The sequence below is a fragment of the Delphinapterus leucas genome, chromosome 2 (genome assembly GCF_059928025.1).
Source record: "Delphinapterus leucas isolate spDelLeu-1000000601 "Yukka" chromosome 2, BTC_Dleu_Yukka2, whole genome shotgun sequence".
Lineage (NCBI taxonomy): Eukaryota > Metazoa > Chordata > Mammalia > Artiodactyla > Monodontidae > Delphinapterus > Delphinapterus leucas.
The window spans coordinates 95,476,786-95,504,621 of NC_143130.1; the positions used below are offsets into that span (position 1 = coordinate 95,476,786).

The 27,836-nt window shown below is 35.9% G+C and overlaps 1 protein-coding gene and 1 pseudogene across 8 annotated transcripts in view; both read left to right on the top strand.

Annotated features, from left to right (window-relative positions):
* Positions 1–27,836, top strand: part of UBR1 (ubiquitin protein ligase E3 component n-recognin 1) — a 169,634-nt gene that overhangs the window by 112,087 nt on the left and 29,711 nt on the right. For 7 of the 8 annotated variants that reach the window (XM_089907322.1, XM_089907321.1, XM_089907323.1 and 4 more), the window contains 13 exons: positions 249–348; positions 1,295–1,404; positions 4,342–4,428; positions 5,598–5,779; positions 9,800–10,005; positions 11,626–11,719; positions 12,488–12,637; positions 15,472–15,569; positions 18,914–19,007; positions 20,289–20,437; positions 23,837–24,028; positions 24,479–24,534; positions 25,575–25,671. In XM_089907322.1, coding sequence (XP_089763448.1) covers positions 249–348; positions 1,295–1,404; positions 4,342–4,428; positions 5,598–5,779; positions 9,800–10,005; positions 11,626–11,719; positions 12,488–12,637; positions 15,472–15,569; positions 18,914–19,007; positions 20,289–20,437; positions 23,837–24,028; positions 24,479–24,534; positions 25,575–25,671 — 1,615 coding nt within the window. The remainder of the gene's footprint in view (positions 1–248; positions 349–1,294; positions 1,405–4,341; positions 4,429–5,597; positions 5,780–9,799; positions 10,006–11,625; positions 11,720–12,487; positions 12,638–15,471; positions 15,570–18,913; positions 19,008–20,288; positions 20,438–23,836; positions 24,029–24,478; positions 24,535–25,574; positions 25,672–27,836) is intronic. The other variant, XM_022587307.3, reaches the window with a different exon arrangement.
* LOC111181682 (large ribosomal subunit protein eL32 pseudogene) lies at positions 1,411–4,333 on the top strand (annotated as a pseudogene).

Consider the following 27,836-nt stretch of genomic DNA (forward strand, 5'->3'; position numbering starts at 1 on the left):
CCCGACCAGGGATTGAACCCAGGCCACGGCAGTGGAAGCCCAGAATCCTAACCACTAGGCCACCAGGCAACTCCCAAGGTTGAACATTTTTCATATGTGTATATTTCATTTCTTTTTCTGTGAACTGCTTGTTCATAACCTTTGCACATTTTTTACCCATCAGATTGCTTATTTTTTTACCTCCATTTAAAATGTATTTAGCTGAAGAAGCACAGTTTTAAAGATCTTGTCCTACTTTCCTTTTTCAGGCGTTTCATATTCTGGCATTGGGCTTACTAGAAGAAAAGCAACAGCTTCAAAAATCTCCCGAAGAAGAAGTGACATTTGACTTTTACCATAAGGCCTCAAGTATGTTTTAGTATCATTTTCAACACAGTTTCAGCTATTTGCCAGTTTGTAACAGAAAGTTTAGCTCTGACAGGATTTTAATCTGTTAGTCCTTAAGACGGAAAACTCTGAAATTGTTTTAAGTCTTTTTGTAGCATTTTTAGTTTTTAACATTTTCAGTAACACAGGTATGTTTTTTAATCCCCACGGCAGTCCTTTTACTGCATGATCTCACCCCCCTTTTGGGGGTGCTGCATACATTGATGGTTTCTTACTTTCATTCCTTGTCTCAGTATTATCAAATATTTGCTGCTATCTCAACCATAATGTTTACGCTACCCATCTATGGAAGATATTAATGTTCCTGAATTTAAAATGATTGCGGAAGTCTGAGTGAATGATAATGTGTTTGTTTTGCACAATTTTCAATGTGGAAGAGCAGGATAGGTTTAGATTAGATTTTTCTTAAACGCTACATGATTAAGACAGTTTTTTCAGAGCACATTCTAGGAACATTGATTTATAAGATCAGTAAGCCAAAAGCATCTCATTTTCTATTTAAACACTATTTTTTAGATTCTTGACTACATCATAAACCTATTCAGTTTATGGATAGGACAGCTTCCACTTCCATATTTTTGGGAGCTTTGGTTCTCAGTAAGTACTTTTAGACAGTGAGCCAAGTAGAGGGAAGGCAAAAGATATATCATTGAGGGTAGTTTTCACTTAGCAGCCCCAGTGGAACATATACAAGAGAGACCTAAAGTAATTCCGGTTTTTCAAGTTCTTTAATTTAATACTTAATACTTCATGTAATTGTAGATTCTTCCATTGAAAAATTAATGTAGTTAAGGGATTGACTGCAAACTTTGGTTATCAATGTGAATAACATTAACTATAAATTATAATTTATACATAATTATGAAGATATATGTTCATGATATATACTTTTTGTGTTTTAAAAAAGGATTGGGAAGTTCAGCCATGAATGCTCAAAATATACAAATGCTTTTAGAAAAACTCAAGGGAATTCCCCAGTTAGAAGGCCAGAAGGACATGATTACATGGATACTCCAGGTAAAACTGAAAAATAAACTGATCATTATCTTGGTTTAAATATTTAAGAATCTTCTGCTTGCCTTTAAGATTAAACCATAATATTCTCTAATTGTAAAATCATTTACTACTGATTTTCATGATCACTCATAATTTTTCATGTTAGTAATCCTATTTTCCCTATGTTTTAGTGAGGGCTCTTTTTAATAAATTAACATTTATTCGTTTCATTATTCAGTAAATAGGTATTGGGTACCTGCTTATGCGCCATGCTCATTTCTAGGCTCCGAAAAAGACAGATAAGGTGCTTGCTATCATGTTGCAAACATTGAGCTACAGACAATAAACAAAAAAATTATCAGAATAATTCAGTAGATGAGTAGGGGTAACTTTAGATGGGTAATCAGAAAAGGCCTCTTTTAGGTGGTAACACTGGAACTGAATGACATGGAGCCAGTCTTACAAGAATCTTGAAAAGTCCTCCAGAATGAGGGAACAGCAATGCGAAAGCTCTAAGGAGGCCAGAAAGAAGGCTAGTGTGACTGGAACATAATGGGGGAGGGAGAGAAAGGTAGGCAGCAAGGTCAGAGGCACAGCCGGGGCCAGGTCATATAGGACCTTATAGGTCAGGGGTAAATGGATTATAGGGACAAGAGTAAACACAGGGTAACCATTAGAAGATTATTGCAGTAATCCTGGTGAGAAATGAGCATGACTTCAGCTAGAAAGCAGATGGCAAGAAGCTGGACTGATTCACGTATAATGTGATAGTAGGAGCTATAGAAATTGCTGATACATTAGATGGAAGAAGTGAGAGAAATCAAAATGACTCCTAATTTGTAGTTTGAACTGTTGGGTGGATGGCAGTGCCTTTGGGGAGGAGTGAATGAGGGGTAGGGAGAGAGGTCAGGAATGTTATTTTAATGGAAAACCCTCCAAATGGAAACATGAAGCCAAGGTTATGGAGCTTCCTCTCACTGTATTTATGAAAATATTTTTATGTTATCAGCTAGATATTATGTTGATAATTAGAATATAGGGTGGTTACATCAATTGGGGATCTTTGTACTGATTTGTACTTCAAGCAGTTAGTCCTTTTTATTACTTAATCAGAGACACTCCTTAAACAAGTGTGATATAATTTGATATGTAACTATAAGGTAATGATGTTATCAAGATTTCTCTTGAAGTAAATTTCATGAATATTTACTATTTTTCTTAAACCTACCAATATAATCATTTTAAAATATAAAACAAAAACAAAAGAAGTAAAGTAGATAACTATTCTATAGATTTCACTCATATGTAGAATATTAAATTAATTAAATTAAATAAATGAACAGATCAAACCAAACAAAATCAAGCACATAGATACAGAGAACAGAGTAGTGATTACCAGAGGGAAGGGAGTAGGGGGAGAGTGAAATGGGCTAAGGGGGTCAACTGTATCATAATGGATGGAAACTAAGTTTTAGGTGGTGTGCATGCTGTAGTGTATAGAGATGTAGAAATACAGCATTGTACACATGAAACTTGTATAATGTTATAAACCAATGATACCGCAATTTTAAAAAAGTCAATTGAGCCATCAATTAGTCCAACATTTATATCCTATGGACCTGGTGCTATAAATTGGAGATCAGGTCCTGAAAGTTCATTTTTCCATTACAAAACCAAAGTCCATTGTCAAAATATATAAAAATCACAAATATCTGTTCTTATAAACATTAGATACTTTATCCAAATGGTTAATATAAAGTTTTGTTTTAAGTTCCTTGTGGGAGTTTTTTCCACATAAGACTGAGGCTCTTTCAAAAGATAAATACTACAAGTTTTATGGATGTGCTCTCCTATTTCTGAAATCTTGATATTGTTAAAAAGAATGAGATAGCTCTTCCTTGGCACTGCCTGCAGAGGTGGCGGCCGTCTCCTACTTGGCATCATGGCTACCCTCATGAAGCCCAAGATTGTCAAAAAGAGGACCAAGAAGTTCATCTAGCACCAGTCAGGCCAGTATGTCAAAATTAAGTGTAACTGGCAGAAACCCAGAGGTATTGACAGTAGGGTGCTCAGAAGATTCAAGGGCCAGATCTTGATGGGAGCAACAAGAAAACAAAGCACATGCTGCCCAGTGGCTTCCGGAAGTTCCTAGTCCACAACATCGAGGAGCTTGAAGTGCTGCTATGCAACAAATCATACTCTACTGAGACTGCTCAGAATGTCTCCTCCAAGAACTGTAAAGCCATTGTAGAGAGAGCAGCCCAGCTGGCCACCAGAGTCACCAATCTTTGTGCCAGGTTGTGCAGTGAAGAAAATGAGTACACAGCTCATGTGCACGTTGTATTTGTGTCAATAAAACCATAAAACTCAGACAAAAAAAAGAGTAAGATAGATCTGTATAAGCTGTTTTGCAAACACCTCTAAAGATAAATGATGAAGTGAAAAAGGAAAGTAGGAAACTGTATATAGTAGGATCGGTTTTTATGAGAATATATGTAAATATAAAGAAATATATATTCTGATTTTTTTCCTGAAAAGAAATACTAATTATCTTTAATTTAGTTGATTTTGGGGAGAGGGACTGGCATCAGGAAGAAAAGGTATCACTTTCCATATTGTATCTTTGTCTTTATATGTCTTTGCACTAAAAATGTTATTTTAAATTTTAAAAAATTTCCATAGCAAAAGCAGAAGTATGCTCACCCCTGCAGACTGATTCAGCTGATTTTTGCTATCTCCAACCTTCTTCTTAGCTGGATTGCTATTTATTATGTATTTGCAGGTATTTCTCTGTGTGTGTGTGTGTGTGTGTGTGTGTGTGTGTGTAAATATATATAAATAGCTTAAGTTTAAGTCAAAGACATTTGGAGACATGATGACAAAATCAGTTGAGTGAATTTTTCTGTTCCTGATCAATCTAACCATATCTTTTTTTAACATTTCATCTGTTTTTCACAGATGTTTGACACCGTGAAGCGATTAAGAGAAAAATCTTGTTTAATTGTAGCAACTACATCAGGATCAGAATCTATTAAAAATGATGAGGTAATAACATTATAATGATGATGACGTTCATCTCTGTCTTTGAACTTTACTGGTATAAGGGAGCTGCTTTTTGTGAGAAGGAACCTGTTTATTGTAAGGTATATAAGATGTCTACTATTGTTCATTGTGTTTCTGTACCACAGGGATTAGTGGTAGTTGACATACATAGTTATCCAATATAATATATATATTTCACAAAAGTAGAGGAAATTGACGTTCAGTGCAGCGCTGTTGAAAATACCATATTTTATTAATTTTTGAAATATTTTAATGTCTGAAATTGGAATATGTCTTATAATCCATGCCTTCTTATTTAATCAGCAGCATTCTTAGTGGAACACAAGATTATGGTGCATCTAAGATTTAATGAAACACAGTAATCTTTAGGTTATGAATTTCCATAATATAACGAATCAGGTTTTGATGATTCTAATCTCAAAATCATTAGAATATTATTACTTGTGGTTATTAACTATCTTTCCTAAAAGAAAAACACTGGACTTAAGTTAAAATAAATAAAAAGACACCAATGCATTTCAGTAATGTTGTTAAAGTTCTCATTCTTAGCAATGTGTTAAGTAGTAACTGTTAGACATCAAGTTGGCTTTAAATTAATTAAATGTCAGTGGTTAAATGATTGACAAATGATTCAAAATTATTATTATTATTATTTTTTTTTTTTTTGCGATACGCGGGCCTCTCACTGCTGTGGCCTCTCCTGTTGCGGGGCACAGGCTCCAGACGCGCAGGCTCAGCGGCCATGGCTCACGGGCCCAGCCGCTCCGTGGCATGTGGGATCTTCCCAGACCAGGGCACGAACCCGTGTCCCCTGCATTGGCAGGTGGACTCTCAACCACTGCGCCACCAGGGAAGCCCTCAAAATTATTATTTCATTTAATTTTGTTTCTTAATATACCTGCATTGAATATAAAAAGCAGTTTATTAGATATTTAAGATACTTGGCATTTTACATTAAAAAATGTTTTAATAAGTTAAATTATTGAAGTAACCAATGGAACAATTATTGTAAGATGTGATGGAGCCTGTATGTTAATTTTGAGTCATCAGATTGAATCTGAGTTTAATCTAGGAAATTTTGCCTGACTGAACAGTATATGTAAATTTTCACAATGGATCTTACCTAATTTTTCTGGTCTTTTAATACCCAGATTACTCATGATAAAGAAAAAGCAGAACGAAAAAGAAAAGCTGAAGCTGCTAGGCTTCATCGCCAGAAGATCATGGCTCAGATGTCCGCCTTACAGAAGAACTTTATTGAAACTCACAAACTCATGTATGACAGTACGTCAGAAATGTCTGGGAAAGAAGACTCCATTATGGAGGAAGAGAGGTAAAATAAAGCAAAACTAAAAATTAGCAACCCAGTTTCTTGTAGGAAAAATTACATATTCACTTTAAATAATATTTTTTCAAAATGTATTTCAAAGTAAGAGAAATTACACTATTTTTAAGCTAGCAAGGGCACAGTGAAGCCTCTTACTGGATGTAATTTTATGTTGATAAACTGTTCAACTGCACAATGAAGTTAGTCGGGAACCTTTAAGCACAAAAAGGCATGACGATGGAAACAGCAAAGATAGAAATCAGCTCCTGTTATCTTGTACGTGCAGACTTCTTTAGGTACACATTTATGTATCAGTTCATATATTCCACATCATTTTTATGAGTTCTGGTAAAAATGACTGCTGCTATTACAGATTGAAAAAAAAACCTTCACTTGAAAAAGATGGTCCATGTTAATTTTTCCTTTTTTCTAAAAAAGAAAGAAGGCAACGCCTATAGTTTTAGTCATGGAGAGCACATTGGAATGGGAATTAGTAAACCTCGTTTTCTGACTATGACACTGTGCTGTGCTCTTGGGGAAATCTGTTAACTTTCTGAGAGTAGTGTTTTGTGGGCTGTTATTTAGATACAGTGAGAAAAGGGAGGAGGCAAAATAATGGTTCTTTGAAAAGCATTCCAATTTAAAATATTGAAAATCCCTTCTGTTTATTTTTAAAAACAAGCTTTCACTGCTCCTTAAAACAATGTGTGTTGTGGATACTTTTAGGAAATTGTGCTTCTGCAATAACAGTAGACAGTAAACATTATACTTTACATAATATGTCTGTAATCCTGAAGTTGAGTATGCTAACAAAGAACCACAAAGAATACTGACTCTATATCTTAAAGATTAAAATTATGATGGTAAACTATCCTGGGATGACAACAGTAATAAAACTAGAAACTAATACAAAACTTTAAACAACAAGCAGAAGTCCCAACCCTCTTGATATTACCTATGAACAATATAACATTTAGAAAGTAATGAACAAGAGACTACTCTATATTTATTCAAACAAGAGGATGTAAGCAGAAATGTACTCAGAATTAATTAATGGCCCTAGTGCTTTCATAATATATTTTTATTGCCTGATTGATTGTACACATAAAATTGTGTATGTGTTCTCACTGAAAACAATTCACATAACACAGTAAGTCTCCTTTGACCGTCCTCTGCATTCCTGATCTTTCTCCACAGATAACCATTGTGATAATAACTATGGTTCTAGGTGTCTTTCTATGCATTTGTAAACATGTGTACGTGAATAATAATGAGTCTTGTTTAGTGTGTTTTAGTGGCTTTTTAAAATTTTACCACCCTTTTTTGTTCTATGGGTTGTCTTTTCATTCAGTGACTTTTAAATCTTTTCATGTCAATACAGATAGACCTTTAGTGTAGATTCTACATCATTCTTTATGACTGCTGCATAGTAGTCCATAGTATGGATATATAATATTTTATTTATCAGATTTTGGACATTTAAGTTGTTTTTCCCTTGTTTCCCAATTTTCCCATATTACAAACAGTGTGTCAGAACATTTTTGTATGTTCCCCCTTGCACAACCCTATAAGTACTTCTCAAGGGTGGAATCTAATAAATGAAAGGGCTGGGTCATAATTATTTAAAATGTTAATAGATACTGCCACATTGCCCTCCAAAGTAGTTTCACCAATTTCTACTCCCAGCAGTGTATGAAGAGTTCCTGTTTCTTTCATTCTCACCAATACTTAAAATTATCAGTACTTGAAAATATTTGGTATAATCAAAATTATAAATTTGTGCCCTTCTGAAATTCCCTGATTGGTTAATACTACGTTGAGCATCTTTTCTTATAATTATTCACTAGCCTGTTAAATTTTGTCTTCTGAGAATTGCCTCTTATTATCCTTTGCCCATGTCTATTGGATACTTTACTTTTATCTTACTGATTTCTAGAAGTCCTTTAAAATTATGGATATTAAGGTTTGTTTCATGTTTCCCATATGTTCCTGTTTATTTAACATTATGAAATTTTAGCCATAGCAAAGTTTTCAGTGTTGATAAAGACAGATTTGTCAGTCTTTTCGAGTTTTAACTTTTTGTATCTTGTTTAAGAAGGCTTTTCCTATCCCAAAGTCACAAATATATTCTCTTACATGTTTTAAATGTAATTACATTTTTCATTTACATTACATTTACAAATTTACATTTACAAATTACATTTACATTTAAAATTTTAATTACAGTTATATTAGCACATTTTCCTTCTAAAAATCAAATGTTAGAGATAAAGCTAAAGTTCCATTTGAGTACTGGCCCAAATCCTGCACCCCTTTCTGCCCTTCCTCAGAGATACTCTGGTTATAAGTTTTATGTATATCTTATAAGAATTTTTACTGTGCTATTAGATACAAATATATGTAACCATAGAAATTATATAGTGTCATTCAGCCTTTTGTTTTATTTGCATAAATGTTATTATGCATGTATCATTCTTCAGTTTCCCATTTTCATTTAATATTATATCTTGGAAATCTGTATATGTATATTCTTACATATAAAACAAGCTCAGGGACTTCCCTGGCGGTCCGGTGGTTAAGACAACATGCTCACAATGAGGGGGCCTGGGTTCAATCCCTGGTCAGGGAACTAGATCCTGCATGCTGCAACTAAGAGCCCGGATGCTGCAACTAAGACCCAGGGCGGCCAAATAAATAAATAAATAAAATAATAAAAAACCCGAAAAAACCAAGCTTAGCATTCCTCATTCTTGGCATTTGGACAGCAGTTCTTACACCTAATGAATTGCAGGGCATTTAGCATCTCTGGCCCTTTATCCACTGAAGTGCAGTAGTGCCCCCTAGTCCTTATGATAACCAAAAAGTTAACTTTACTCACATGTTGCTGAACCCCTCCTAAAAAGTAGTAAATACCACACCTAGCTGAGACCCACCTTTTAAAAACTTCATACTATTCTGTATTATGTAATTTCATGTATACTGATGATAACCATTTAAGTTATTTCCAGTTTGTTGGATGATATATGATATCTCAGGGAGCTTCTTGCATGGATAGCGAGGCAGTATTACACGGCATGGCCTGTGAAGTCAGATCATCTGGGTGAAATCCTGGCCTGGTTACTTCCTAGATGAATTGTTAGATAAGTCTCTTACCATCTCTAGGCCTCAGATTCTTCATCTGAAAAATAGAGATAATAATAGTACTTGCCTTATAGGATTGTTGGAAGGATTAAATGAGGTAACAAAGTATTTGAAACAGTGCCTCACATTACAATTAGTGCTTTGTAAGTATTTGCTCTTATTTATTATTGTACACATTGGATACATCTTATGAATTGCTAAATCATTAAGATGTATATTTTAAATTTTAATAGCTACCAAAGTAGAACAGAAACTTCAATGCCTAATAAGAGGGAATGGATAAAACCATTATAGCACATATAGTGAGAGTACTGTGCAGCCATTTAAAAATAATGTTTCTGAAGCAAATTTCGTGACATGAGAAAACAGCTAAGATATAAGTGAGTAAAGCAGGACACAAACCGTATATGTAATGTGATCTTAATTATGTAAAAATGTTATAAATAGAAAGCAGACTGGAAGGACATGTACAAGTTGTTATTTCTAGGTTGTGAGAGTATGATGCTTTTTATTTTCTTCTTTATATTTTTCTAGACTTTCCAAAATTTCTTAATAAGTATGTATTACTTTTATAATCAGAAAAAACAGATTCACAGCTTCTTGGTACAGTAAGTTAACTATAATTATAATATGCATTCTACTTTGTGATCTGCTTTTTCTCTTTTTGCACTTATCAACACAGAATGTATTTTCTAGTAAGCAAATTAACTGATAAAAGTCAGAAAAATCAAGGGGGAAGATTTTAAGCTAATATTGCTAAATATAATTTTTATTTTATTTTTTTTATTCTTAAAGTTCTTGCCCTAAAGTTACTTAAAATCTACCAAAATATAAAGACAAGTGACCAAAACATGTGCCCTCATTTCTGGTCGTTTCTCTTGCTAGCACCCCAGCAGTCAGTGACTACTGTAAAATTGCTTTGGGTCCTAAACGGGGTCCGTCTGTTACTGAAAAGGAGGTGCTGACATGCATCCTCTGCCAAGAAGAACAAGAGGTGAAACTAGAAAATAATGCCATGGTATTATCGGCCTGTGTCCAGAAATCCACCGCCTTAACCCAGCACAGGGGAAAACCCATAGAACTCTCAGGGGGTATGTATTATTTAATAAATGTCTTTTTGAGCATTTCTTTTCATACTTGTGTAATTAGAAAAAATACTATCTGAAAGAAGTTTGGGAGTGAGATTGTATTTAGCCTTATTTGGTCAGATCACATTTTACCCATTTATAAAATGGACGCTAGATTTTTACATGCCATTTTGGCTCCTTTGTCAGTTTTTTAAAATTTTGGTTAACACATGGCCACATTGCTCATTCTGTCTCTTTCTATCTATCTCCATTTCTTTTTGCTGAACCATTTGAAAGTAGGAATTCATGACATTTCCCTAAATATTCCCTAAATATTTCCACATGCATTTTCTAAAACTAAAGATAATCTATTATATATCTAGCATACCAGTATAACATTTAAGAAAATTACTAATTCAGTAATATCATCTAATATAAAATCCATATTTGAATTTCCCCAACTGCCCTCAAAATGTCTTTTTTTAGCTAGACTTTTTTTTCCATTTAGGATTCAGACATGTTTCCTATGTTGCTTATTTTATGTCTGTTTTAATCTAGAATAGTCACTTGCCTTTTTTTTTTGTTTTTCATGATAAGTGTTTTGAAGAATGCAGGCCAGTTTTCCTGTACAGTGTCTTACATTGTGGATTTGTCTGGTTGTTGCCATGTGGTTAGATTCTTGTTAAACATTTTCTTGGCTGGAGTACTTATTATGTAATATGTTGTAATTCTTATATCACATCAGGAGTTAGCTGCTTTATTTTTTAAATACCCTTGGAATAATAATAATGATAAAAAAGGTTAACATCTAATGAATACTCACCATGTGCCAGGCACTGGTTAAGTGCTTTATGTGTATTTACTCACTTAATCTTCATAACAGCCCTGTGATTTAGGTACCAGTATTGGCTCCATTTACAGATGAAGAAACTGAGGCACAGAGAAATTAATTAACTTGTCAGAAGCCACAAATTATAAATGGTGAAATCAGATTTTGAGCCCCATAGTCTGTGCTCTTAGCCAGTAGATTATATTGCCTCTAAATATCCCTTAAAGTTACCCAGTCAAATCACTTTTAAAATACAAAAGTAAACTGTGCTTGAATCATAGAAAATTGCTTCAACAACCAAGGTAATGCAACTTAAAGCCTAATGTTAAAATAAAATGTACATCAAGAATAGAAGTTGTGGGCTTCCCTGGTGGCACAGTGGTTGAGAGTCCACCTGCCGATGCAGGGGACACGGGTTCGTGCCCCAGTCCGGGAACATCCCACATGCCGCAGAGCGGCTGGGCCCGTGAGCCATGGCCGCTGAGCCTGCGCATCGGGAGCCTGTGCTCCGCAACGGGAGAGGCCACAACAGTGAGAGGCCCGCGTACCGCAAAAAAAAAAAAAAAAAAAAAAAAAAAAGTTGTCATTAATCCATACTAATCACACCTGAAAGTCTAGCTTTATATTTTCCTCTTTTTACTTACTCTTAAGAATATATATACTACTGCCATGATATTGTGACACTTTTATTGGACATTCCTAAGAAAGTTTATGATTAGAATTTTAGACCTGATAACCTCTTTTTTTGTTTGGTTTCTTTTTATGATTGTGGGGCAGATGAATACATACCTCATATTTTTGTCTTTCTGTGTCAGAAACCGTGGACCCACTTTTCATGGATTCAGACTTGGCATATGGAACTTACACAGGAAGCTGTGGTCATGTAATGCATGCAGTGTGCTGGCAGAAGTAAGTTGTCCTTCTGACATGTTCTTGAAAGAAGCTAGGAATATTGAAGTTCTCTAAAGGCCACAAAAAGGCATGTTTTCTCGTGTCTTCTTTTTTTCTTATTTGAATAATTGAAGCAGTTTTAATTACTGATTTTGTTTGCATGATACTCATTATAGTATCACCCTTAGAAATTGGTGTGTAAAGTTATCAACTTAAAATTTTCACTGTACTTGCTTTGCACAAGCTAATTAGTCTCTTTTGATCAGTATTTGTATAAAAGAAGTAATAATCTTTATAAAAATCTCATTCCCCTCAAAACATAGAGGGAAAAGTACCTTTGAGATAGAATAGGGGACATGAAGTTCTAGTTGTATATCTGGAAGAGACAAAAGTTCAGAAATATAATTCCTGCGAAATATTTTGTGTAGGGTTTACCTTTTTGGCATCAGATTAAAATAAATAATTTTCCTGTAATAGCCCTTACTACTTCAGTTGGTCATTGGAAACTGAGGGAGGTAGTATCTGTATTGTATCTCCATGCTGTTGAGGCAGGAGACAAGTTATAATTCAGTAAAACTATTTTAAATTTGTTTCTGCCCTGATGTGTCCTCCAGTTTGCCCCCAAAAGAATGGGCATCCTATTTCTTCTATAATTAAAATTTGTGTATTTTTGCATGTAGATTCTAAAGATGTTTATTGAGGCCAAAATTCCAGATTTTTTTCAGTTGAATTAGAGCAAAGATACATGTGTAGTTTTGAATGGACCTATGTCTTGGAATTTTGCAGGTATTTTGAAGCTGTACAGCTGAGCTCTCAGCAACGCATTCATGTTGACCTTTTTGACTTAGAGAGTGGAGAATATCTTTGCCCTCTTTGCAAGTCTCTGTGCAATACTGTGATCCCCATTATTCCTTTGCAACCTCAAAGGATAAGCAGGTATATTTTAATTTATGTTTTGGTTAATTTTTTTTAAGTTGTCTTTAATCCTTTTGTTGTGACTGTTTTAATTAGATTACTAGTTCCTTTTTTGCTATTTAATTAATACTTTTTCATTTTATAACTTGTATTCAACTTTAAAAATATGATAAAAGCCCCAATTTTTGGTTTCTAAAGGAACTGGAACATTCATTTACTCAAGTCTACATGTTTTGCATCTGTCTTCCAACAGCCATTAAAGTAATAGAACTTTGATCTCCGTCTTAGCACTCACAGAAGGAAGAAAGTTGCAAAGAAGATCCATTCCTTTCTTATAGTCCTTTGCCAGCATTAGAGTTGCTATTAGGAGTTTGGTTGCTCTGCAGGTCTTTGTATTATTATTTCTATTCTGTTTTTCTGAAGATCCAAATGCTGTAGTTGTAGAGACATGGACAAAAGGTTAACTATAAAGGTAAATAAAAACGATAGGTTCATCTATGGATAGTTTTTTAGTGTTTAGAATAAATTTTTAAACTTTTATATTCTGACCATCTGTGAATAGAATTTAATAGCAGATTTATTAGTTTTTTTATGACAACTAGAACATGTAATTGTATATTTCTGTATTCTCACTATTCTACATGATGATAACAGTACTATTTATTATTATTATTATTTCAGTTTTTTTAACTCAGTGACTTTGTAGTGATAGACCTAAGTTTTTCTAAAGAAAATGATTTTATTGATAAAACACTTTTAACATGTTTTCACAGCTTAAGAGTTCAAAGGTGATAGGTTTGGCAATCAGCGTCAGTAAGTAGTTGCTCTGTCTCTACTATTCCATGTCATTAGAAAACATAATTTTGAATTGTTTTCTATTTAGTGTATTGGGACATAGAATGTCATCGTTTAGGAAGAAGGTGACATCACAAAGATTTATCTTTTATTTATTTATTTATTTATTTATTTTAGTTTTATTTATTTTTTGGCTGTGTTGGGTCTTCGTTGCTGCACATGGGCTTTCTCTAGTTGTGGTGAATGGGGGCTACTTACTCTTCGTTGTGGTGTGCGGGCTTCTCTTTGTGGTAGCTTCTCTTGTTGCCAGGCACGGGCTCTAGGCACGCAGGCTTCAGTAGTTGCAATGCGTGGGCTCAGTAGTTGTGGCTTACGGGCTCTAGAGCGCAGGCTCAGTAGTTGTGGCTCACAGGCTTAGTTGCTCTGCAGCATGTGGGATCTTCCCAGACCAGGGCTCAGACCGTGTCCCCTGCATTGGCAGGTGGATTCTTAACCACTATGCCATCAGGGAAGTCCTCCTTGATATCTTTAAGAATAGGATGCTTCAGAGCAGTCCTTTCTAAAGTTAGACTGATCCTTACAACTAGGTCTCTTCAAACCCTGTGACACTTTTAGTCTGTAGTAACAATTTTGTTACTTAGGATCTGAAATACATGATTATACATAACATTTTTATTAGGCATTTGAACTTACCTGTATAGTTGGAATATATTTGCCTCTTTTGTTAGAAAATCAACATGAGTATAACCTAAGATACTAAAGTTAAGAGCATATAAAAAACTTTATCAAAACTAATAATAAGCTAGCATTTTTAAAGAAAATTGGTCATAACAAATCAGAGTACACTTTCATTTCTGAGAACTGAAAAAATTCTTAGATCAAATTTGTGCCCAGAGATGTGAATTTTGGCACAGTTCATTGTATATTTTAACTTCACTTAAAGCTGTCCTTTCAGTAAGCAAATCTCTACTTTATAGTCCTTTTTAATAGCACTGTTTCTGGTCCCCCTTGGTTGTTAATAGCAGTTTGGGTCAAACCCCTGCCCTTACGGAATTTATATTACAGAGAGGAGAGACCAATGGTAAACATAAAAATACAGAGTATTGAGTAGTGAGAAATACAGAGAAAAACTAAATTGGCAGCTTTGGGCTAGAGACAGACCAGTGCATGAGGTTCTCTACAGATTGAGTCAGCAGGGAGCTCCTCTCCGAGACGGTGACGTTTGGATAGAGACCTGAATGAAGTGAAGGACAAGCAGTGCTACTCTCTGAGAGAAGAGAATTCTAAGAACAGGCAATATCAAGAGCAAAGACCCTGAAGTAGGAGCACATCAGCATGTTGAAGGTGAAGCAAGAAGGCAGCAGGTTCAAGGCACAGGAAGAAGGCAGTACGCTTGGAATGGAGCAAGCAAGGAACCAGATCCTAAAAGGGCTTATGAGCTAAGATTTGAAGTTAGAACTGTATTTTATGTGTGATGGAAAACCATTGGAATGTTTTGGATAGGGAAGTGATACAATCTGATTTACATTTTTAAAAGATCTTGCTGGCGGTTGTGTGATGAATGTATAGATAATAAAGAAGCACTGCTGTGGAAGCAGGAAGAACAGTCTATTGAAGTAGTCCAGGTGATGGATAGTGTAACTTGGATTAGGGTAGTAATGATGGAGATAGAAAGAAGTGATCAACTTGGAATACATTTAGAAGATGAAACCTGCAAGACTAGCTGATAGATTAGAACGTGGTATGTGAAGGAATCAAATATATCAGTGGTGATACCTAGTTTTTGACTTGAGCAGCTAGAATGGTGATTTCATTTACTGACATTTATTACTTCCAGGTGATGGGTGTATGGGTGGTATCTTGTTCTTTGTACTTTAAAATTTTTCTTCCCTCCCAAAACTACATTTTTAGGCACCAGTGTTTCTATGACCTAGGAAGCTAATCTGGAGGAGTTTGACTTTTTCATACAGCCATTTATCCATGGAAAGACCCTACAAATTCAGCTTTTCAGTTTGACTTTGTGCCAATGGCTTTAATAATTTTTAAATATCATTTTTCAGTGAGAATACAGAAGCTCTTGCTCAACTTTTGACCCTGGCACGATGGATACAGACTGTTCTGGCCAGAATAACAGGTTATAATATGAAACATGCTAAAGGTTTGCTTAAAATTATTTTATATTTAGCTGTGTGAGATTTAAGTGTCAGAGTCTTTAATTTTTTGAAAGTACTTATTGCTCTAAAATATGGTTTGTACATACAGATTTGTTAAATATTAGGAAATAGGTTTTTTTAGGCCAAGGCTAAGTTTGGCTTAAATCACTTTACTCAATTTAATAATTTTTCATACTATGAGGCAGTATGGACAGTAATTAATCTGGAGTCACAATGCTTGGATTTAAGTCTTAGATCTATCACTTACTATCTGTGTGATCTTGGACAAGTTACTTAACCTCTCTGTGCCTCAGCTTTCTTATTTGTAAAGTGGGAATGATAATAGTACCTATCTCATTGATTGAAGGATTGAGTTATCCTACATAAAGTAGAACAGTGCATGGTACATAGTAAATACTATATAAGTGTTAACTATTATTAATACTGTTAATATGTTGTAATTAATATTAATAACAACAAACATTTGGAAATTATTACCCCATTTATATATTCTTCACAGTTGAGAGATAAGACTACCTAAAGGCTCAGAGAAGCAAACAATGGCAGGCAGATTGGGGTGGACGTAAAAATCTGAGGAATGTTTAGTACAGGCAGTGAGTTTCCTGGGGTTTTTTTGTTCCTCCTTTATTTCCCAGTTTTGACCCCAGGGTAGCCTGAGTCACAGAACTATGCAGTGGACATGAACAGTAAAAAATCCAGGAGAGATGCCATCTTTCTGGCCAGAGGACTGGAAAAGAAGCCCCTCAGAGCTGGAGAGTGTAAAGGGAATTCTTTTTTTTTTTTTTGCATCTTTATTGGAGTATAATTGCTTTACAATGGTGTGTTAGTTTCTGCTTTATAACAAAGTGAATCAGTTATACATACATATATATCCACATATCTCTTCCCTCTTGCATCTCCCTCCCTCTCACCCTCCCTATCCCACCCCTCTAGGTGGTCACAAAGCACGGAGCTGATCTCCCTGTGCTATGCAGCTGCTTCCCACTAGCTATCAGTTTTACATTTGGTAGTGTATATATGTCCATGCCACTTGTTGTGTTTTTTTCCCTCTCTTTTGGCTCTTTCCCAAGGCCAGCTCCAGTCATGGAACTGCACTGCCATGGTGGCCACATAAATATCGAAAATCCCAAGGGAAAACCAGTCTTACTGGCCAAAAGATCTGGGAGAAATGGGACCACTATATTCCAAAAAATTCTGGGTGAATCCTCATTATTTTTTTCTTTGCCTCACAGCTTCACCGCAAGGTTAGCCCCAGTCAGCACAGGGGACTAAAACTGAGAGAAATTGGTCATTTTGACCAGAGGAACTGGGAAAAAGGGCCCCTTGGAGCTAGAGAGTATAGGGGGAATCCCAGAGAGGAGAGAGCTGTAGAAGGGAATCTCCTACTTTTGAGACAAACACAAGTCCTGAGCTCAGCTCCAAGCTGCACGTGTGTGGAACAGGCCCAAAGAAGCATAGCAACAGCTTTGAGACTGAAGCTGCATTAAACCACCACTCAAGTTCCAGACTAAGCCCTGAGTAGTACATATACTGGCAGACCCAAACAGCATAGCAAAGGCTCTGAAAACTAACATTGGAACCACCACTTACAGGGAGTGAGACAGAACTTGTTGAACCTGATTTGGGTTGGGTTGATTGCCTACTAGAACAACAACAAAAAAGGTACATTTTTCCAGAGAATGTTAATGTAGACCAGTAATGTTCAAATATATTCACAATGTAATATTCAAAGTATCCAAGACACAATCCAGAATTACTGAAGGTACAGAGAACCAGGAGAATCTGACCAACTCTCAAGGAAAAAAACAGTCAACCAACTGCCAATCCTGAGATGTTTTAGTGTTGAACTTTTCAGACAAAAAGTATAAAGCAGCTTTATAGTCATGAAACATGAAATAAAGGTGAACACTGGTGAAGTGAATGGAAAAATAGGAGTTCTCATCAGGAAAAAATAGAAACTATAAAAAAAGAACCAAATGGAGATAACAAAATTGAAAAAATACTATATGAATTAAAAAATTAACTGAATGGGGGCTTCCCTGGTGGCGCAGTGGTTAAGAATCCGCCTGCCAATGCAGGGGACATGGGTTCGAGCCCTGGTCTGGGAAGATCCCACATGCTACAGAGCAACTAAGCCCGTGCACCACAACTACTGAAGCCTGCGCACCTAGAGCCCCTGAGCCACAGCTACTGAAGCCAGCACGCCACAACTACTGAGCCCGTGTGCTGCAACTACTGAAGCCTGCGCGCCTAGAGCCTGTGCTCCCCAACAAGAGAAGCCACCTTAATGAGAAGCCCTTGCACCAGAATGAAGAGTAACCCCCGCTCGCAACAACTAGAGAAAGCCCGTGCACAGCAACGGAAGACCCAGCGCAGCCCCAAAATTAATTAATTAATTAATTAAATCTTTTAGAAAAAAGAATACAATTTTAACTGAATGGGCTCAGTAGTAGAATGGAGACGGTGAGATAAGAGTCAGTGAATTTGAAATTAGATCAGGGGAAATTACACAATGAAGAATGGACAGAAAAGTGATGCAGAAAAGCGATGCAGTATCCTTAGGAACATATGGAACATTTTTTTCTTCCCTTTAGCCCAACATTTGTGTCATTGAAGTCCTGAAAAGAAAAAGGATGGTACAGAAAAAATAGTGAAGAAATAATAGCTGGAAACTTTACAAACTTAGAGAAAGACTTAAATTTATAGGTTTAAGAAGCTCAGTGAACTTCAAACTTAAAAGCATACCTAGATAGGTCATACCCAAACTGCTGAAAACCACAGATGAAGAAAAGAATCTCAAGAGCCACCAGAAGAAAACAAGTCATTTCACATACGGGAATAACAATTCTAATTTGATAAGGAAATGGAGCCACAAAGAGGTTTAGTATTTACCCAAGGTCTTAGTAACAGTCACTGGCAGAGCTAGGATTCATACCCAGGCAGCTTGGCTCCAGATCCTTGTTCTTATTCACTAACGCATGCTGCCTTACTAATAGAATACTATGCATTTGTTAGAAATATAGAGGGTCAGTTACTGATGTGGAAGACATTTACGATCTGTTAGTGAAAAAACAAGATACAGAACAGTACTAGAGATGTTGTCCTTTTTAAAAAAAATCTACACGTGTAACATTTATATGGAGAACAGAAGAATATCACCCTAATGCCATCTGGTTATCTAGGTGGAGAAATCGTGAATGATTATTTATTGCTTATTAACATTTTCTAAGTTTTCTAAAATGATCATATATAATTTACAAAAGCTAGAAAAGTGTGTGTCAGGCTAAACTCCTGTGATTTTTCTTTCTTTTTCCTTTTAATTTGTAAGGAGAAAAGCCAACAATTCCAGTCTTGTTTGATCAAGGAATGGGTGATTCCACTTTTGAGTTCCATTCTATTCTGAGTTTTGGAGTTCAGTCTTCGTAAGTATCTAAACAAGAGAAGTTTGTAAGTGGTTGTGAAAATAAGAGTGAAGAACAGTTCTTTCCTTCCTTCTTGCTTTATTTGTAAAATTGTTTTCTTTATCCCATTTTTATCTTGTTGCTTTCTCCCTAGAGTTTTATTTGTACTAATGAAATTAAGTGGTTTGAGATATTAGAGTAATATGTATTTAATATGTATTAGGGTGAACCATGCCTATAATTAACTTTTTTTTTTATAATTAACTGTTTTTGACCAACAAAAATACTATTTTTATATAGTCCAACCTACAAGAAGAACAGAATTTAAGAGACTTAAGTTAAAATCACATCTGACTTGCTCTGTGACTTCTGAAAAGTCTCAGGTCACTCCAACCCTACCACAATTCATTTTCTTGTTTGTAAGATTGAGACAGTGGTCTTCTAACTTACCTCATAACGTTAATGGAAAGATATTTATATGAAGGCACTTTGAAAAATATAATATATCCAAATCAGATATTACTAGTTAATGAATATTATCTGAGGTACATTTTTCTAGTTGTGATCCTTGTTTACATTATGTATCCCATTGCTACTGAAAATATTTGTTACTTGCAACAAATAGAAGTTCAGGAAACCAGAAATAATCATTGCTAGTACATATATTATTATATACACACACAGACATACACACACCCCTATCAGCGCAGAAGTACTTCTTGGTCCCTTATCCATACACTAAAACTTATGTCAGATCTGTTTCCTCTGAGGTTTTTTTTTTTTTTTTTTTTCTGTGGTTCGCGGGCCTCTCACCGTTGCGGCCTCTCCCGCTGCGGAGCACAGGCTCCGGACGCGCAAGCTCAGCCTCTCCGTGGCATGTGGGATCTTCCCGGACCAGGACACGAACCCGCATCCGCTGCATCGGCAGGCGGACTCTCAACCACTAGCGCCACCAGGGAAGCCCTCCTCTGAGTTTTAATCCTCTCTCCAATCTGTTCCTTAATTTGGACCTGGACCCTTTCTGCTGTGAACATTTACTGCATCTTTTATAAGAAGTTATCTGGGTCATTACCATTTTGTCGGAGACATTTTTCTACCTGTAGGAGTTACAGTTCTGCTTTTCCCATTTTTTCTTAAGGAATAAATCTTCTTCAGCAGCTCTTATATCTAATTTGACAAAGGGTAGTTTACTTTGTCAAAAGGAGTTAAATTCTTGCTTTGGTACTTAATTGGACTTCTCAATAGGTAGCCCCTTTTACTAGACCATTATATCAATATAAATTTTTCTTGTTTTATTTTTAGGATAAAATATTCTAATAGCATCAAGGAAATGGTCCTTCTCTTTGCCACAACAATTTATAGAATTGGATTGAAAGTGCCTCCTGATGAAACGGATCCTCGAATCCCCATGATGACCTGGAGCACATGTGCTTTCACTATCCAGGCAATTGGTAAAGCCTATAAAAGAACTAGTTTGGAGCTTTATAGAAACAGAATTAACATTGATTGACCAAAATTCCTTTTTTTCCCTGATGGCCTGGAATACTTTGACTTGTTTAAGGCCTCTTAGTATATCAGATTAGGTGACATGATGCCATTTAGCCTTAGAATATTTTGTATTAATCTCTTTTAACTACAAAAATGAGCATATAAACTAAAAATACTTGAAAGGGACAGCATGAAGCAAGCTATATTCGAAAGGTGGCAGAGTTACAACACTGGAAGATCAGAGAAAAACAAAGGAAGAAGAATCAACCCAGAAATGTCCAGTATTTTTATTTCTTTTACACTTTGAGATAAAAAGAAAGGTAAACTAAAGTCATCTAAAAAATTACCAGGAAAGAGAAAGGAAGACTGAGGTGGTCAGGAGAGACAGATTAGCAGCAAGAAACCTACCAAGTCTGAAGGGAAGCCCACTGTCAAGTTCTCTGCCATGTTGAAAGCTTCTTAGAGAAGAGTGTAGCTATCAAATTAACATGTTGTGCACCAGCGGTCCCCAACCTTTTTGGCACCAGGGACCAGTTTCATGGAAGACAGTTCTTCTGCGGACTGGTGGCCTGGGCGTGGGAGAGTGGTTCAGGTGGTAATGCAGGCGATGGGGAGCGGCAGATGAAGCTTCGCTCACTCGCTGCTCACCTCCTGCTGTGCAGCCCGGTTCCTACCAGGCCACTGACCGATATCGGTCCGCAACCTGGGGGTTGGGGACCCCTGTTGTACACCTTAAACTTACACAGTGTTATATATCTCATTAAAGACAGGGGTAGTGAAGCAGTGAAGAATTGCTTAGATTTTTAAATTAATATATTTGCTCATGACAGTCACAAGATAGAGTACTACGTGAAAAAGAGTTAAGAACTGTAATTCTTTCATGTCATCTTTATCCAAGCCAGTTTCAGACTCATTTTCCAGTTTTTCTGGTAGTTGTTTTTAATGGTTCTACCACATTTTCTTCATTTAAATATAGTTTTGTAATAAGACACTATTTCATGATTTGAAGTAACTAACATGAAGCCACTTCTTTTTTTTTTAATAAATTTATTTATTTATATTTTATTTTTGGCTGCGTTGGGTCTTCGTTGCTGCACACAGGCCTTTCTCTAGTTGCAGAGAGAGGGTGCTACTCTTCGTTGCGGTGCACGGGCTTCTTATTGCAGTGGCTTCTCTTGTGGAGCACGGGCTCTAGGTGTGCGGGCTTCAGTAGTTGTGGCTCGTGGGCTCTAGAGCGCAGGCTCAGTAGTTGTGGCGCACGGGCTTAGTTGCTCTGCAGCATGTAGGATCTACCAGGGCTCAAACCCATGTCCCCTGTACTGGCAGGCAGATTCTTAACTACTGCGCCACCAGGGAAGTCCAAAGCCACTTCTTTCACAGAGCCTTCCTGGACATCAGCATCAGTCTCTGTGAACGGATTTTAGAAGTTATTTCCAAACCTGTCAGACTTAAATTGTGGGTAAAAAATAAATACACAGGTTTATATTTACTATGATTAAATAAAATGAGAAAAGGAAAAGATGAGGTTTAAATAGAATCTGAACAATATGATATGAAATGTAAAGCATTCTTTTGGAGTCATAATCTACTAAATATCTTCAGATTTCCAATGAAGGTACTTTTACAATTTACTATTTTGGGAACACAAGCATTAGGAATTAGAAATTTATATTTAGGCATTGAACATTTTAAAAAGTGACAGTTTTGTTATAGACGAGAAATTCATTGGAGAATAGGACTGAGTCTTCATATGTGTTTTTGTAACATAGTAATTTGAATCTATTTGATTAATAGAGTGTTATATAGTTTTCACTCTAGGGCTTTTTCCATGCAGTGGATATAATGCTGTACTTTATTCCTAGTACATAAACAGCTAACTTATCTCACTCCCTGTGGGTGTGGAGAGACATTTACAGGATGTGTTGGCACAGTTATGAAGAATAGTTGAGGAATCAAAACAGAGGGTCTGACAAAGAGAATGGAAGAAGAGGACAAATATTGTCAATCGATCACTTTGTGAGTAAGATATCTTATGCCGCATAACAAGAGGGTGCCCTTCTGAGATAAAGGCACTAATCTCTGAAGAATTTAGTACTTCCTCGCTCAGATTATTTAACAAAACTTCTTCCCAAGCAATACCCAGGAAATAACAAAGTTTTGCTTAATGACTAATTCCAAAGTCCATAAAATGTCAGTTCAGGAATTGTTTCAAAACCAATAGGGTGGTTATATGATCCACACATCCTCCAAATTTTAAAAATGTATATATAAATCATGTGATACTCATTTTAATATAAAATTTACAAATATAAAATCAGTACTGAACTGAAAAGATATATCAATAGGTTTTATACTTGCTCAAGTGACTTCTGTAACGCAATATATAATATTCAGTTAAACATCTGGTATCTAATGGTAAAAAAAACTACCAGCAAATTGAGGTTACATTTAGAATTAAACATGGTGATACTTGATTTAGTTCATACTGACCTTTTAACTATCGCATTTTGTGTTTAAATGGTGTCTAGATTAGCCAAAATTTTGTCCATTTTTAGCCAGTTCTGTTTTTCTATTTTTTCTGCTTTCTTCAAAGCTAGAATAAGAAAAAATACATGATAAAAAAATGCAAAAAGAAAATAGGAAATAAGTCTTCCACTCTCACAGATGTGTTTGCTACCAAGGATCAGTGAAAATAAGAGTAATTTAGTAATAAATACCCTAGCCAACAAGGCAAAATATATTTCTGAACCCATGCTTTTTTGGTATTTTCAGTTTCATCTTTTTATCCTATAAATCTAATTGTTTTTTAATAGTACCTAAAAGAGCAATAACGTTACTTACGTCTGTCTTATGTATTATTTTTTAACAGAATAGGTGTTACTATATTAAAAAAATTACTTATTTAAAAATTTTTTGCAGAGAAGGACAAATACTGTATGTTTTTATTTATATGTGCTATCTAAAATATAAAACAAATGAACAAATATAGCAAACAGACTCACAGATACAAAGGACAAACTAGTGGTTACCAGAGGGGAGAGGGGTAGGGGTAGGGGCAAAATAGGTGAAGGAGATTAAGAGGTACAAACTACTAGGTACAAAATAAATGTTACAAGGAAGTAATACAAAGCACAGGAATATAGTCAGTATTTTATAATAACTTTGTATGGAGTATAATCTGTAAAAATATCAAATTACTATATACCTGAACTTAATATAATATTGTAAGTCAACTATACTTCAATTAAAGAAAAAAAATTTTTTTGCATAGAAATTTTTTTTTTTTTTAAAGGAGGATAAATGAACCAGAATGCTTTGTTTTTCCCAGGTATTCTTTTTTTTTTTTTTTTTTTTTTCCGCAGTACACGGGCCTCTCACTGTTGCGGCCCCTCCGGTTGCGGAGCACAGGCTCCGGACGCGCAGGCTCAGCGGCCATGGCTCACGGGCCCAGCCGCTCCGTAGCATGTGGGATCTTCCCAGACCAGGGCACGAACCCGTGCCCCCTACACCGGCAGGCGGACTCTCAACCACTGTGCCACCAGGGAAGCCCCCAGGTATTCTTTATTGATTGCTGCAGGGACTTTATTATTTGTAGTAGCAATTTGTGAATGATCTACATTTGCCTCTGTAGTATTCTCTCACTCAAAAGTTTGGAAATTTGGGGGACTTCCCTGGTGGTCCAGTGGTTAAGACTCCGTGCTCCCAATGCAGGGGGCCCGGGTTTGACCCGGTGCCGCATGCCACAACTAAAAGAGCCCACATGTAGCAACGAAGATCCCGTGTGCCGCAACTAAGACTCGGTGCAGCGAAATAAATAAATATTTTTTAAAATTGGGTGGGGGGGATATTTTGGCATAGACTTAAACATGAAATTTTGAAGGGGAAAAGTGCAAAGCATCTGGTCAAAAATAAGATTAGTTAAAGAACATCTGATAGACAGAAACCAAGTATACAATTGTAGCAGTATTCAGAATTTATCATTTTTGTTTTTCTTACTCTTTGAGAAAACCTCTTGGGAGATGAAGGAAAACCTTTGTTTGGAGCACTTCAAAATAGACAGGTATGTGTATTCCAGCAGGGTATGTGTAACTCATGGTATGCTTTTTTACGGAGTCCACAGTAAATTTATCATTTAAAAAAATCTTTATTCACTCCTTTTTCTGTAAAAGTTAGCAGAATTCTGTTAAAAAAAAAAAGCTACTTCAGTCTCATAGGAGACTGAAAGGCCAACATTGTACACTTTGGAGAGTTTTCTCAATCTTAGTGGTTAAATGTAATTCACAGAAAGATTTCTGATGATACTTGGTTACTTTTTATCCCCTTCTCTGTTTATTTCCAAATCAGAACCCTAGTGTCTCTTACATTTTTCCTTCTCACTAATTTTGTACCATCATGTAATATTAAGTATTAATGCTGGCTTAGCTCTAGATAAATCATCATACTGAATTCAAGAATAAAACTAGACCATGACTCCTTGATGGGCAGATCCTGACTCTGTATAACTATACTCCTGCCTCAGGCCCAAGCCTCATAACATTGGGGACCCTGAAAAACAGTACTTAAGAAATGTGCTCAGTAGCCCTGTGAAAACAAACTGGGTAACAGGATTCCCTAGACCACCTACTTCCTAGCCATTTCTCTCATTATCTGATAGCTGACATAGGGGACTTGGAGTCCACGATGTGCTTCCCTATAGTTCCCATCCTTCCATCTGGGAAGCAGAAGATCTGTTGCCTGAATTCAGTGATTTTCTGCCATCATTTTAGAATTTCTGTAAATACGTTTATTTGCACAGGCCTCAATAGAATAATTTAGGCCAGATATTTAAGAGAATGACTCTGGGGAAAATGAGTACTTAAATGAGAATTGAGATGATTATATCTTTAATACCTCTTTGTCATGGGAAGATCTATTAAAAAAATTTGGTGAAGTCATAAAACTTTTTAGAAGTATTAAAAATATTGTAACTAAATTTGCAAGAATGTAAAGTATATAGTAAGTCTGCACTAATTCTTGCAGACTGGGATTGGTTTTTACATTGAATGACTTAGGTCTTTTATCTTCCCTTATCTTTTTATCTTCCCCTCTCTTCCAATCTAGCATAATGGTCTAAAAGCATTAATGCAGTTTGCCATTGCACAAAGGATTACCTGTTCTCAGGTCCTGATACAGAAACATCTGATTCGTCTTCTATCAGGTAGAGTCTTCTCTGAATTATTATTATTATGTTATTTATGTGTCTTTTCCCATTGCATTTCTGGCAGTGTATTTTATTAGGAAACAACACACTGCACTAATTTTGGATACTCATTACCACAGCCTTACAAAAGAAAAAACAAAAAGAAAACAAAACACATGGCTGCCCCTTTAATACCTGCAATCTTATTTTTAAAGCCAAGTGTTTTCAAATGTTGTCAACGTGTATTGGTTATATCCACCTAGGGGCTTTTTTGAACCAACATTCCACAATCACTAACATCTTATATCTCAGTCTGGTTCAAAAAGGGAGCAGTGATGTGGCTAGAACATTTAAAAATATGTTTAGTTTTGCTGGTGTGTATCAAAGTCATATAAAAATAATAGAAGTGCTAAGTGTGGTAATCTCAGACTGTAGGTCCATGCATGCCCTTTTCTTTGAGAGACAGGCTATAACAGCTGAGTTGGGGGTTTTTTTAGATTCTAACAAGCTAGAAATTAAGCCCATATGGTGCTCAATATAAAAACAGAAAGAGGGATTAGAGGTTATACAGTAGTAGAATGATTTGGCTTTCATTTTGGTTGTCTGCATTTCCATTTAGGTATTTGTACTACAGGAGCTCCTTTGCGTCTAAATAGGTCAGGCTTAAAAAAGACTGTTTTTATAAGTCTTTTTATTCGTAAGTTCAATATGTCACAGGTAAAGAGGTTTAAGCTTGCACTTCCTAGGTATGTTTCTACCAAATAAGAGAGTCATTCAGTCTTTTTAAGCTTTAAAGCCAGGCATAGTGTTTTTCTAGCTGATCTAACAGGCTTTTTTCCCCAAAATTGACCAGTTACTTTACCTTGAAAGTCTGTTGAAACAGGTCACCTTCCTCCTTGTTGATTCCCACAAGCTTCTTAGGGAGCTCTTCCTGGGCAGCTTTCTGTCACTCTAATGACATGGGGGTTCCATGGCTCCATCCAAATCTGCCACCTAAATTTCATTAGAACTTTTACCCTGCCAAGTTTTATATCTTCAAGTTTATTTCCAGCTATCTCCTGAATTAATCTCATGCTAATAGGAATCTAATATTAATGCTGTTCCCTAGCTACACACTTAAATTTTTTCTGTTTTTTCATTTACTTTTTCTCTTATTGGTCAGCTGCACAGGCCCAGAATTTTGCACGTGTTAAACATGCTTCTTAGGACCTCTTCCTATTGTTAACAGTTTATCCTATTTGCACAGTAATATTTTGGTCTTGTTTTTTAATTTTTTGGCATCTCTTTTCATTTCAGTTATAATTTGGATACCTTGTTTTACCAGCACTTCCAAATAGTCTCCCTGCTTTTACATTCATCACACGTTATGGGATTTATAATGTTTAAAACACGTCAAAATAAGCACCAAACAAAGAGACTATTTAACATCATCACAGATAGCAGAAACTGAAATAATAGTGCATAATCTCTAGTTGGCAGTAACTAATAGAATTGATGTGCTTTTGCTCTGTAATGTAGCTTTGTGCCTTTATGTAAAAGTTTGGTATGTGAAAATTTATTAGCAGGAACATCTTTATTTGCAAGGTGTTAGGGCTATAAACTCTGTATAGAGGTAGAATATATGGTCCCTGCCATTTGTAAGGCTTATGATTGAATTAAAGAAGCAGAACCTCTGTGAAAACTCACATTATAATGTAGCCAAATGCCAGATATATGGTAAGAATACATGCTTCAAGAATTGAGACAGGAAGGGATCACTGTGGGGCTCTGCTGTGTTTTTCCTCTAACAGGGTCCATAAAGATAAGCTGAGAGGAACAGAGACAGCATTCTAAGCCCAGGGCACAATTTAAACAGATTGAGGAGGTAGGAAAGCATGTGATATGTTCAAGTTAGGCAAGTTTGATAGGAGTAGTGGCACCTGTAGATAGATAGAGAAGCATGAAGTTGTTTTGATAAAAATAGAGGATCTTAAATGCCCCAATGAGAAGTTTGAACTTTATTCTTCAAGTTATTGGGAATTTTTGAAACATTTTGAGCAATAATATTCTAAAGTTAATTTGATATTGTATAGGTTGGATTGGAAAAAGGAAAAATTAAAGGTAACATGCATCTGCATGTAGTAGCATAAATTAGGGAGGGGATTGTGATGGGTGGAGGCAAGATTTTGAATTAAAATGCATAA